Source organism: Corvus kubaryi, unplaced genomic scaffold (genome assembly GCF_017639235.1).
Source record: "Corvus kubaryi isolate FWS band 111438036 unplaced genomic scaffold, C.kubaryi_AGA036_p1.0 37385, whole genome shotgun sequence".
NCBI classification, from domain to species: domain Eukaryota; kingdom Metazoa; phylum Chordata; class Aves; order Passeriformes; family Corvidae; genus Corvus; species Corvus kubaryi.
In genome coordinates, this window is record NW_024581127.1 from 15,303,020 (window position 1) to 15,315,892 (window position 12,873).

The 12,873-nt window shown below is 38.0% G+C and overlaps 1 protein-coding gene across 1 annotated transcript in view; it reads right to left on the reverse strand.

Annotated features, from left to right (window-relative positions):
- Positions 1–12,873, reverse strand: part of RGS22 (regulator of G protein signaling 22) — a 61,087-nt gene that overhangs the window by 1,243 nt on the left and 46,971 nt on the right. The window contains exons 21-26 of the mRNA XM_042036397.1: positions 11,667–11,828; positions 8,577–8,756; positions 6,916–7,056; positions 3,327–3,515; positions 1,509–1,611; positions 869–962 (exon numbers count right to left, since the gene is read on the reverse strand). Of these exons, the coding sequence (XP_041892331.1) occupies positions 889–962; positions 1,509–1,611; positions 3,327–3,515; positions 6,916–7,056; positions 8,577–8,756; positions 11,667–11,828 (849 nt within the window). The 3' untranslated portion in view covers positions 869–888. The remainder of the gene's footprint in view (positions 1–868; positions 963–1,508; positions 1,612–3,326; positions 3,516–6,915; positions 7,057–8,576; positions 8,757–11,666; positions 11,829–12,873) is intronic.

Below are 12,873 nucleotides of genomic sequence, written 5' to 3' on the forward strand. Positions count from 1 at the left end.
CCACAATGATCCAGCTCCATGGAGAGCAGAACAGTGGAGCAGAAGGCACCATGTGTGGAATACGGTCACACCTGCAAGGCACATGAGGCCCCAGTGGCTGGATTACTTTAACCGCAACTATAGGACATGATAAGAGGGCAGAAAGAGAATGTGAGGAAAGGAAGGAATGCTGCAGTTTTCTCTGAAGTAATTTTCAGAAAATGCTGCCACAGGAAGATTATGTTCAGATACTTGGAATTTTAGGAGGACTAGTGAGGGCAGGACACCAAATTGCCTAAAATAGCAGTGCTAAGTACAGAATTAGAAGAAGAAGGAGAAGCAGAGAAGGAAGGCAGCAATATTCCAAGTTCTATTAATTTTTTTAAGTCCACCTAATTTCAACATAGGCTTAAAAATACCAAAACAAAACCTCTAGAGGATTCTTCCTTCTAGAAATTCAAGCTTTGAAGCAAAATCTGGTTTTCTGTCTTTAACAGATTTTTTTGCTTTCCTACTTCTTTCTCTCAGTCTAATATTTAATTGGCTTTGGCAAAGGTGATCTATGCTAGTTCTGTGTCAGGTTCTTGACAGTAACTTCACAGGGTCTGAGATTTCTCCAGTCATCTCATGTTCCTATTTAAAATATCTTAACTGGAAAGCTTAGATAACCTAATTTTAGAGACTGCCATTTTGCAAAAAAATTCCATCTGGTCAACATTAGATCCGCTAACCATGGCTGGCGTGAAAAATAAGCTTGTTTTCATATGGAGGCTAAACATGATTTGGAGTGGGATAACTTGCTACTAATTAGCATCAGCACTGGCAGCAGGAAAACTAGTTTTTAAGAAATCACATTTTAAAGCACACTTGTTGGCAGTCTCGTACTCACTTCCTGCTTCTTGGGAAGATTCACAGTTTACGCTTTGTGGGAATGGTGGCTTTCACAGAACTTTCAGGCTTCAGAGAGGACACAGAGAAGGAATCTGCATATGGAAAAAAAATTAAATTTATGTGAAATTGAAGGAACTGAATATTACATAGTGCTATTGCTAGCCCTACTGCTAAATGGATATTTTTAATAGGTAAACAGAAGACCTATGAGGATGTTCACAGCTGAAGCAAGGATGAAGCAATGCCTCTCACATCCTCCAAAAACATACTGACAAACTTTGAGAAAGAGGTTTCAGTATCTGCTTGAATGTAAGCTGATGAAGCACAAGAAGCCAGGGAGGTGAAATGCATATGTGATTGCCATGTCACTGCAGAATTAAGAAATGGCTTTATTCCTCTCTGCAGCAGGACCTGTGTAGTAAACACAGTGCTGATAACCTGCACCTTTTACTTTTCCTTTCTTAGAAAATATATCACTCATGAGAACAGCACAGAGAGCAACTTCCCTACAGACAGCAAAAGAGAGGCAGAGGTTTCTGTACACAACTCAAAAGAAGAGCAAGCAAAGTCCTTGTACTGTGAGAATTTCACCTAAGCTATAAGCTTGTCCTGCTAAACTACAGAGCTTGGTTAATAACCTGCAGAGAATGATAATGAGGGTTTCTCCAGATCTTCTTGCCTTTTAACATATATTCTTTCCTGCTCCAAGGCTTCTATGTACTTGGAATAGGACCAGGAAGCCTGCAAGGACCATCAAAAGACATCAGCCTTCAGGTCATATCACTGTAGTTTCTGATCCATTTCAACAGTAAGATAAAAAACTTGTTTATGTTATATTCCTGCTACTGGATAATTACAAATATTAAGAAGATTTTTTTCATTACAATATTGGAATAATGGGAAAAATAGTATTGTTGTAAATAAGTAAATCTCAAAACAGCATGATTTAAGCAAGTTTGACAGATACAATGTTTATATTTATTCTCCATCCCTGGTCTGAGTGTTAAGTCTCTCTCATCTTAAAAAACTTTCCCCTCCCAAAATATCATTTGTGCTATCAAGGACTTGATTTTATCTCTGTGCTACACCCTTAGTCCTCCCGTAGGACTATGATTGCTCTGTTTGATGTAAACCCAAAATAGCAACTGATTTGTGGGGTGAAGAGGAGATACGTATAAGAAAAGCTGTTTCTAGAGGATGTCCTTTCACTGGTCTCATTAGCCTCACAGCTCCTTCTGCCTCCCCTCTCCAGCAGAATGCTGCTACCACTAGAGGCAGATCAACTGAAGATGTCATCCTTTCCTTTTTTAAGGATAAAATACTGCTTTTAAAGGCAACAACCACAGTTCAGATTGCATATAAATAATAGGCTGCTCTCCCAGTATGAGAACTGCACTTTTATTTGACCTGGTTTTTATCTTATAGCATGACAAATTTGGAGCCAATTTATCATATCATGATTCAGTAAGAACTTCCAGCACCTTCCTATGGTAGGAAGGGGCTTACAGAAGAAACTGCCCTTTAAAAGATTATTGTTTGTTCTGCCTCTTCTTGAGGGCTTAAGCATATGCCAGGGATATACTGGCTCGCTCAACTCAATTTTTTTTAATAGGTATGAGCAGAAGCAAAAAGGTCCAGTCAAAGGTAAGAGTGTAAGCTTATCTATGCAATTCACAGTGGTTACAGATTTTGGGGGTATTTAACAGCGCATTTTTCTATTTCTGCTCTTCACTAACATAATGCCATGAGAAGAGCTCTATGGAATACAAGCAGTGGCCAAATTTACAGTGATTTACTCCTGATTCTCGTGACATATCTGGGCTTAAGTGGTTGCACAGGTTCCCCATTATGTTCTGGCAGTGCCAACTCAGCCATTCATATGATCCCTTGATATGCCCAATGTAGCATGTCTGGTTTTCCCATTTCCCAATAAAATAACTGGTACCTTAGACTACAGATTTGATGCATACTCAGAGTTGTTATGGAAGAAGTCCTAAAGTGGTATTTGCTGTCAGATTTTCAAATACCTAGATTTCCTAAAGGAGTTCAGCTTCAGTTTTTGACATACGACCAGAACAGGACTCTACCCTAAACCAAGTTCTTTCAGGATATGAATTTCACAACTAATGAAAAGCTTCTTATTTCAGAACTGAACTACCTTTTATTCAATTTATCTTTAAATACAGATTCTTTATTAATCCATGCACGATAGGACCTTAACATTCTTTTACCTGTTAATACTACTCAGAACCTACATCTTAAAAAATGAATAAACAACAACAAAAAAAAATCACCTGTAAGGTAGGTAAACTTACAACTGGAAAGCTAATTGTAGAAGAATGAACGGTTATTGAAGAACCATGTGACAGCAGTATTCAAAATCAAACTCCCCCTTCCCCTTTTCCCAAGATGATTTTATCTCTTGAATGACATCTGTAGAAACTTGTTTTATTTACCTTCCTCCCATATCCATCTACAGGTGCTAAAGATGTTTCTGATCCTCTCTTCATATCAAGCTCATCTACCAAAATACTCCTTGGCAGTTGAGTCAAGGGCTCAAGCTGAGTCAAGGGCTCAGGCTGAGTCAAGGACTTAAGTTGAGTCAAGTTGATGAGTTTTTTTCCCGCTTCTTTACCCTGCCAATACTAAAAACTCATAATTAGATGTGAACAATCGTTACAGAGCTAAAGTAGAAATCAAAGTCTGAGGAACCAAAAATTGTCATTGGAAATGAGATAGTGTCATTTGCAGTAATGTTTTGTAATGCTCAATTTCATAATTCATCATGTTGGGCATATAAAAAATAGCAGCTGCTTTTTTAAAGCATTTCTTTTTTCTAGTTTCCTGTCCTCTACACTCCTGCAGACCATCTTCCTTTCAGATTCAATACCTGCTCCAAAATACAGCTAGGTGACAGGGCAGATAGACAGCAACAGAACATATTTTAAGGACAGAAAGGACATTGTGAGCCTCTAATTTGGCCTCAAGTATAAATGTAGAATGTAGGATTTGTGATTCATTCCAGCTTGGTCTGGTAGCTGTGTACAAACTACAGTATACAAGTTAGGAAAATAGGCAATCTACAGTGAAGACCGAGGCATTGTAACCCTTGGCAAACTGCTCTGGTGATTGACTATTTGTCATTTTCACGTTGTTTTGTTTTGCCTTTGCACATTCTGTCTGATGATCCCAAAACCCTTTATAAACATCAACCGATGGTCATATTTTACCTCACATAGTTAACCCCACAACATCTGCAAGAGCTGAGTAATATAACCCTCCCATGTTCCAAGTGAGAAAGTGAGAAAAAAAAAGGAGATCAAATGGTTCCAAAGTCACTTACTAAGTCCCTGAAAGATCTGGAAAAGGATCACACTATCTTGTTTCTTTGCTCCCAAAGTGCCTTTTCCTTCCTCATCATTCCCACTGTCCTATGAACCTATATACTGTAAGAGTGACTTTTGGGTACAGAACTGCCCAGGCAGTGTGATGCTGATCTTTTCTGTAGAAACAGGCTCAGTAACTTCTGTGGCACACACAGTTGGTGGAAAAGGGATGCCAATGCAAACACAGAGGCAGCATGAATACTACTGCACTGCAGTTTATGTGTGCTGGCTCTCTCAATGAGAATAGTGAATTAACCAAGGTCTTTAAAAATGACTTCTCATAATAAATTAAGCAATGTTATAGCGAATTTAGATCCCATGCCATTACACCACTTACTAACATATAAGCTTATTGCTAAGAGAAAAGGAAAATAATGTTGACGGCTTTCTTTGCTAAGGTCATGGAAAGAGTAAGTACAAATCTACAGTGTAAATTAAAGCTAAAAAGTTAAAGCTATTTTTTGCACTTGAAAGCAAAAAAATCCAAAATCTATTTTGGAGATAAAATGCAATGATGTATACAACCAATTACTAGTACTGGCATCAAGGCAGTAGACAAAAAGTGACTAATATATTTGAAAGTATGTGGCATGTGCATCTAGCAGCTAACAAAGGAACAAGTCCATTGCCAGGACGCCTTTGATAGAATTTGCCCCTTAAATAACAAATAGGCACACACAAAAAATATTGAGATAGTCAAATAATACCAACTTATTCATCACTGCTTGGTGAAAAGCTCCTTGTCTGCTCATTTTTTCTACTATACTACATAAAAGTCCAACTCTTATCTGTTCAGTTCTAAAACTAAGGTGAGCGCAGGTAGATTCAGTGCCCAGGGGACACGTGTGTAAAGAAAGAAGAAAGCAAATTCCTCCCCTGCAACTATGATTGCTCTGTTTGGCATAAACCCAAAATAGCAACTGATTTGTGGGGTGGAGAGGAGATACATATAAGAAAAGCTGTTTCTAACCCTTGCCAGAGCTTTCCTCCCATTCAGTGAGCCTGGTGGGGCAGAGGAAAATAGTCCTTATTTTCATGGCCAAGAAATCATCACCTTCCACAAGCCAACAAGTGAACCTGCTCATATTAGATGAACCTTATCAGTATCCTTCAGGGACACTGAATCATTTGAATAGTTATGTTGTCACCGAGAGGACAGAAATCTCAGGCAAGAGAACAGGAAATGGCAAATTCTTTAAACAGTAACAGAAAGGGAAAAGGATTTTAAAAATATTGGAAAGATTTTTCTGTTGCACCTATTCTTTTAAGAAATTTTAAAAGGTAACTGGTTTACTGGGTTCTTTTTTGTGAGAATAGTCTACAAACTGTTTACTGAGCTGCATTCTCTGCCTGACACTTTCTAGAATTTCTTACTCTCTTTCCCTGCTTAGAAGCGTAATTCACTTCTCCTATTTTTTCTCCATAAAAGCTAGGCTTTTGCCCTCCTGCCCAAGATTTTCTCTTTATTCCTTGATCTTTATCAGAAATTTCACAGACAGGCAACAAACAGATGGAAAATAAGTCTGTGAAAACGCAGAAGTGCATTACTTTGAAATATTGCATTCTTGCACTGTAAGCATTGCCAATGGCCTTGGCAGACATATGTATATGGAGACAACGAGCTTTGGAGAAAGGAACATGAGTTCTTGGATTTTAGACTTCCCTTGACATTGGTGTGTGGCCTTGAGTAACGCTTCACTGGTCCTCAGCCTTCACGTGCCTAAAAGGGGATAACAGTGTATACATGTTCTTATGGGCCTATGACTTTATCTGTCCAGATACCTGTGTGGTTCTTGTCATGTGTAACATCTCAACACATGTACATGATATTTAAAATATGTAAAGGTCTTTGTAATGCTACTTATTATAGTTTGCAAGTCCAATAATTTCTCTGCCCTTGAAAGAATGTTCTCTCCTCAATGCTCGCCAAAAAATTGTATTTAATAAAAAATAAACTTTTTCAAAGCCTATAATCAATAGAAAAAGAAATCCATTATATTTTAATTCAAAAAATCCAAGAAAAACAATTTTACAAACAAGCATTCCACTGTAGAGGTCACAGTTCTGTTAATGTGCTGGAACTTCCTGGAAACTCACTATGAACAGTCTAACAATTTCACTTTCAAAGCTGAGAAATATTCAAGAAAAGGCAAAGATTATGCAAAGCATATAAAATATACTATATAAATATTTTTTAAAATAATGTGCAGGATTTTCAAATAGTCCTTCTGGAAAATAGATATGAAATCAGTTTTGGTTTGGGTTTGGTTTGATTTCAGTTGTGATACAGAACGTAAATTCTAATAAACAGGTCTGCAGTAGCCCATGTACACATGGATTGTACACAGATTTGTTTTTCTTAATTCAGCCTTCTTTTTTTTCTCTTCTCTTGGCACAAAAGGTGACTAAAATACATTTTTTTCCTCTGGTTAATGAAAGGAGTATTCCATTGACTCATCTGCTTCAAGTTAAACGTATGTATATGCATTGGCAGAATTGGGAACTAATCACCTTAGGACTGGGTTGCATGTAAAGCTTGAAATCTAACAAGAAGATTTGGTAGCTTTGGATCAGGCTGAGAAAGGGACATTTTAATTTATGTATCTTTGCTCATGTTATTCAGTTCATCAGCAGTCACCTGAAACATTATGAGCCTTACCTTTGCTGTTATCCCTTCCTTCTTTTGCATCTTTCCTTCCTTTTTTTTCTCCAAGGCAACTAGAATTTTGTCACGGTCCGTATTGCTTTGGAACTTACAAAATTCTGGCCAAAATTTAAACAGAAGAGCAAAAATACTCATCTGCGCAGGAAGAAAATAAAGTCAATCTTGACCGTATTAAGGAAACAGTTGACTGTAAAATAAAATGCAGAATGAGATAACTATTTTTTTTGAACACGCAGCCTTGTTCCTCCCACGTATTCCGTCCTGACATTTCAGCCCAGCTTTGCTCGGCACATGCTTTTCATCAGTGTGTTTATTACTGGTGAGAAATCTTCCTAAAACACAGTTAAAAGGCACTTTCTTTTTTTATATTTCCCTAAACAATTGTTTGCATTAATGAAAACATCCATCATTTTTTACAAGTATTCTTGATAAAATATACACCAGTAGAATTGCTTTTGCACCACTGTTCTGCTCAAGTATTTCAAATATTCAGTTCATTAGGGAGAGGGCTTTTTCTCCCTCCTTAAGAGAAAGGAAATACATTTTGCCTCTGGAAAGGCTCTTAAACCACATTACACATCTATGAGCAAATCTTGGATAATTTTTAAATGATATAATCTCTCACAGGGTCGTTTTTGAACTAGAATAAGAAAAACAATTTTAGAAAAGCAAACAGAGGGGCTCAGTGAATTCTGTTGCTGCACGTACTAAGGCTCACATTTTTCAATTTATTTAGATGTTTAATTTGCATTGAGAAACTTGGCTTCAAAGGAGCCAAGCATGCTTAGCACCTCACTGCTTCTGGCTCAACGGGCTTGAAAGTGACATGTGAGTCACTGTCGGGTTCCAGTCACATCATTTTGGCCTAGTTCTTCCTTTGGTTTTGTGCCACATTTCTGGAGTTCACTGGGTTTTACACAGGCTGAAATGAGACTTCTCTTTCTCTTAGGACCTATATGAACCCCTTTCTCTGACAAATCATTCATCTTTTGTCATCCGAACACTTTATGGACTCACAGTTGATGTCTAAAGGTGTCGGTGGCAATTTTATAGGAAAAGAAGAACAATTACTTTTCTTGGACTTAGAAGATAAGGCAGTACTGAGGGATAAGAAAATAGTAAGTCTGTAGTAAAGGTTCAAAAATTGCTATTCAACCTGATTAATAGAAAGATCAGAGAGAAAATTGTCTACAGCCACTTAATGCACACTTTCTGTATAAAGAAGGGAAAGGCATTCGGCAAGTTAAGTTGTCTTTATGGTTTACTCACATCTGTATTTTTCATAAAACACAAAACCCACAAACTTTCTAACTACAAATTACTTCTCTGACATTAACCAAGTGGTAAAGAACGAGTAATTAAGAACATAGACAGAATTAATTTCTAACGCCAGAATTCGTAACACAGACCTGGATAACACCTTTCAAGGATCAGCTAGCTGTCAGAGATTTTCTTTACTGAGCAGTATATATCCGAAGCCTCTCTTTCATCTCCACCAGTCTCATTGAAATATATGACTATAGTTTTCTCCTTTAAGCCCAGGCTTATGTGTGGAGTCCTAACTGTCACATAAGCAATGAAAACTGTTCTTAAAATCAGGCACACAGTCTCTAGCCAGACCTATTACACAGGTCGAGATTCGCCCGGCTTCTTACCTGTGCCTCTCTAAAAATGTAAGGTCCCAGTTCTTTCCTGCGCTCCACAATCTTCTTTGCTTGTTCAGGTGGGATATCAATCTGCAAAGCTGGGGGTATGGCAGAATTAATAAAGCAGTCAATAATAGCTGTGATCTTTTTCTGAACTATGGCATCAGCACAATGAGAATGGCACAAGTCCTGAAAGATGAAAAATAGCCTTTTCAGTCAATGGAGAGAGACGCATGCAAGAACCTTTACAGGGGGCCAGTGATCAAAGAGTAATAGTCATACAAAAATAATTATACAATAAATTCCTTCAGTATGCAGGGCAAAATTATTTTGGTAAATGTGCATGGTCAAAACCATGCTTAAGACATGAATGGGGCTTCTGGTTTGCAAATGCAGATACATAGAAACCATTGCTTTTAGGTGATAATCTCTGTCTGCATGTTCTGATGGAACAGCTTAGATTTTAAGCACATTACTGGCAAATAGGAGACATTTCTGAAAAGAGAAACCCATCTACAAGTGTGAAATGCACTGATTTTCACAATGAGCCTGCTATGACTTGTATATCCATGGTAACTAAGAGATAAAGAAATGTTTTAAGTGCTCCAGCAAAAGAGGGGAAATATTTAGAGGGTACAAGATATTCTAACCAGGAATGTTGTCACAAGAGGGGACAATTTCAGCTACCACTAGAATCTTCTATTTATTGAAATCTTCTACTTTCACCATTCATTAAGATTTTTTAGTTTCCCAAAACCTCGGGGTTTGAAATAACTCTGTGCACTATAGAATAAAAAACAAACCTGAACTTACAGGAGTGAGATGTCAGAGGAACACTGGGCTTTTCTACTTTTTAATGTGATCCTATTGTTCTTGTAAAACCTGTTATTACTGCATTTTGACACCCTGAGAATGCCAGCATTAGACTTTGACATGAAGGAAAAATAATTCAAAGAGTGTCCTTCCAACACTTTGAAACACGAACTTTCCCTCTGTCCATCTATATCAAGAAATTTATATAACACAAGGAGACTATCACATATATATTAAGAGACACAATGATCACTCTAGAGTTTTCAGGAAGAGAGCTCTTTAAATGAAGAATCTGAATTTAGTTTTGTTATAGAAGGCTATATATTTACTGTGCAAAGAAATTAAAACCATGGCTTTTAACCAGAAATGTGGTATGTGAAAGAGTTGGCTTGCTTTATTATGAATACTTTTAGTTTTGGAAACAAAAAAAAAAAGAATGATAACAACTATAATAAAGAAAGTAAGGCAATGCAAAAACATATTCAATATATCCTAAGAATATCTATTACGGCTTTCTTCGCTCATCTAGCATAGAAGGCAGAGAGCTGTAGTAAGAGGGAAGACAAACAAGCCATATGATATGAGGAGAGATGAGACCAAGCATAGATGAACAGATGGAAATGATCCACAGAGTTATGTTTCTTCATATTTGTTTAAAAAAAAAATCTTGGTTTTGGATTGTCCCAAGATGTGCCGCCAGCCTGATGGGTTATGGGGAGCGATGCAGTCATTGACTCCTAAAGGGAGTTCTGTCTAAACTGATGGCATGATAGGGCTCAGACAATACAAATATGCACTGTGCAAAGTGCTGCCCACGCCTTTGGCAATATTCCTGCAGTTCAGCCTGACCCACAACACTCCTACTACTCCAGCCCTTTGCTTCTACAAAGAGCATCAACTGCCAACCATGACAAATTGCATGCATGGAGAAATATGGTCAGATTGTACTTTTTCTTGATAACAAGACAAATAAAATTAACATAAATGCAGGAAAAGGGGTGGGACAAGAAACAATAAAGGCTTTCTTCAGAGAGCAGTTCTACAAAGAAAAGAGTTTAACCTACACTCTACATTAATTTGCAGAAAGTTTCCATGTCCTCCATAATGTAGCAATGAAGAGTCACAAGTCTCAAAAAAACTTCAAATATCTAGAAAAGGATTTATGTTGTGGAACACCAGATGCCTTCATACCAGAGTTTTAATCTAAGCTAGTCACTCTGTAACCATGAGAGAGACAGCAGCAACCCCAGAGAGCATTTCAGACTGTGATTCCTTGCCTGGGGATCAGAGCCTTTGTGAGGAAGAGAGACTGTCCCCTGGAAACAGAGGAGCTTCACCTTCTAAAGCAGACACCAAATTCAAATTCATAAAATTAAACAGTGAAAATACACCCCCACGCCTGCGGAGGCTCTCCAAGTGCTACTGCAACATCAGCTGTGCTTACAGCCCAGTTTCTGACCATGTTAGCTAATCTCATGCTCCCTGCCTGCCCTGTCCACATGGGCTATGTTCAGGAGCCCAGGAGAGGTTCTGCACTCTGGTAGCACTTTTGCTATCCCAGAGGCAAAAGGAAAGAGGAACACATGAAACATCTGTGGCGTCCCTGCATTCAATCCAGGGTGTTCCTAGGAGGTTGCAGTCTGATTTAAAGTTTCACTCCAGAGGTTTTCCATTGGGTTTCAACACACATAGCAGCAATTTCACAAAACTACATATATTTGGGAGAGAGGTAATCCTGCTGACCTTTCCCATCACATTTCACTTTGGTTCCAAGCTTAGCTCAAGTCAAATTTGATTCTACAAAATTCAAGGGAGCTGGGGTCTGCATTGTACATATAGGTTTTTTGGGGTGGATACCATCTTTACATCTGTAGATTTGATTGAATTTAAAAGTTATCTCTCATTTTTGAGAAATTACAAATTCAGATAGCAGCTATAAAGACAGAATGAACATTTTAATGCTTGCATATTTCTACTGCTCAACAGATGTATACCAAACTCTGGGCATTAGTGAGTTAGCAGTGTTTCTTTAGAGACTCTGAAGAATGTTACAGTTTGAAGAAGCATAAAGAAATACAGGGATAATGCATTTGAGTCAAAAATAGCTACCTTTAAGATGTGAGGATTTTCATTGAAGAAAAAACCAGTTTAAACAGTGAAAGAGGCTTTACTATGAACAACAGAATGCTCATAAATATTTTTGTTAAAATTCTCCTAATATGCAAGAATGGATGCATCTGCTTGCAAATTGAATACTTTTCCCTTTGCTCCGTTTTACCACCATACCTTATACTTTTGCACCTCTTGCCAAAAGAGCACTCCATTCCCCAGTAGGTCTCCTTTCAGTGACACAAAACGTTGAAACAGATTTCCTGTCACTGGATCCAACAGTGCTTTGCGGAAAGCAATTATTTCACTAGATGAAGAAACGCTCTTATTGTCCACATGCTGTCAAAAGAAGAAATAGATGCACCAAATAAACTTTGTTTCAAAAAGCAGTAACAAAGGCATTAGTTAGTGTAAACTGTCTGATTCTTATCTTTGCACTGACCCTAACTTTCAGTAGTTTATGAATTTATGACATGGATACAATAAAATGTGGCAAGGTTTCATTTCTTCCTTTCCTTTTTTTTTTTCCCAGTTTGGTTTGGGGAACATTTTTTGGAAGATGTGATGGGAGAGGAAATGACTGACAATGATTTAGACCATATGACTACAAAGTATAGAAACAGCTATTGTTATTGATTATGAAAATGGGCTACTTTTCTAGAGAACAGTTTGAGTTTTATGCAAACAAACAACAAAGAAAAAGGAACACACAAACCACATAGCTTGAAGTTGTAAAATGCTTCTGACAGGGATCTCACCACCAAAATGAGGTTTGAAATGTGTTGCCATGATCGCCAACAGAAGCCAGAGAGTTTGCTCTCTGTGAAATAAAGCTACCAATAGCAAAATAGAATTTAAAATCCTTGAGACATTTTGGAAATCCTCATGCTGCCAAGCACAGAACAGTAGGCAGCCAGGAAAGGGTGGAGAAAGAAAGATGGCTTATGCAGGGACAGTTTGTTTGAACTGAAGTTCATGCTGGCCTGCCTTCCTGAACAAACAGTTCTTGTGCTGTTGCTGAGGAGCAAGCCAAAAAAACCCCTTTTGTTATCAGATGGATGAATGAAAACCATCTTCTAAAAGTGGTTTAAAACTCTTGAAGTCCTGGAGGGGTGGAGTGCTGTTCAATGGTGAGCATGGGTCAGAAACATTTTTAGTTGTTACCAACAGTCCTGGAAATCTAACCTGATCCTAAGCTGAAAGGGTTTCTGCAGCTTATCTTAAAAACAGGGGTTATGCTCAGTGTCCTGTTGCAGAGCCTGCCGGGGTGAGAGCGTACCCTGGCAAGAAGGAGGGTGGTGGCTGTCCAGAGGGTCCTTTGGTTAAAATAAAGTCAGCTCAATTTAGGCAGTAACACTGGATCTTCTCAGCCCTTCTCCAATTC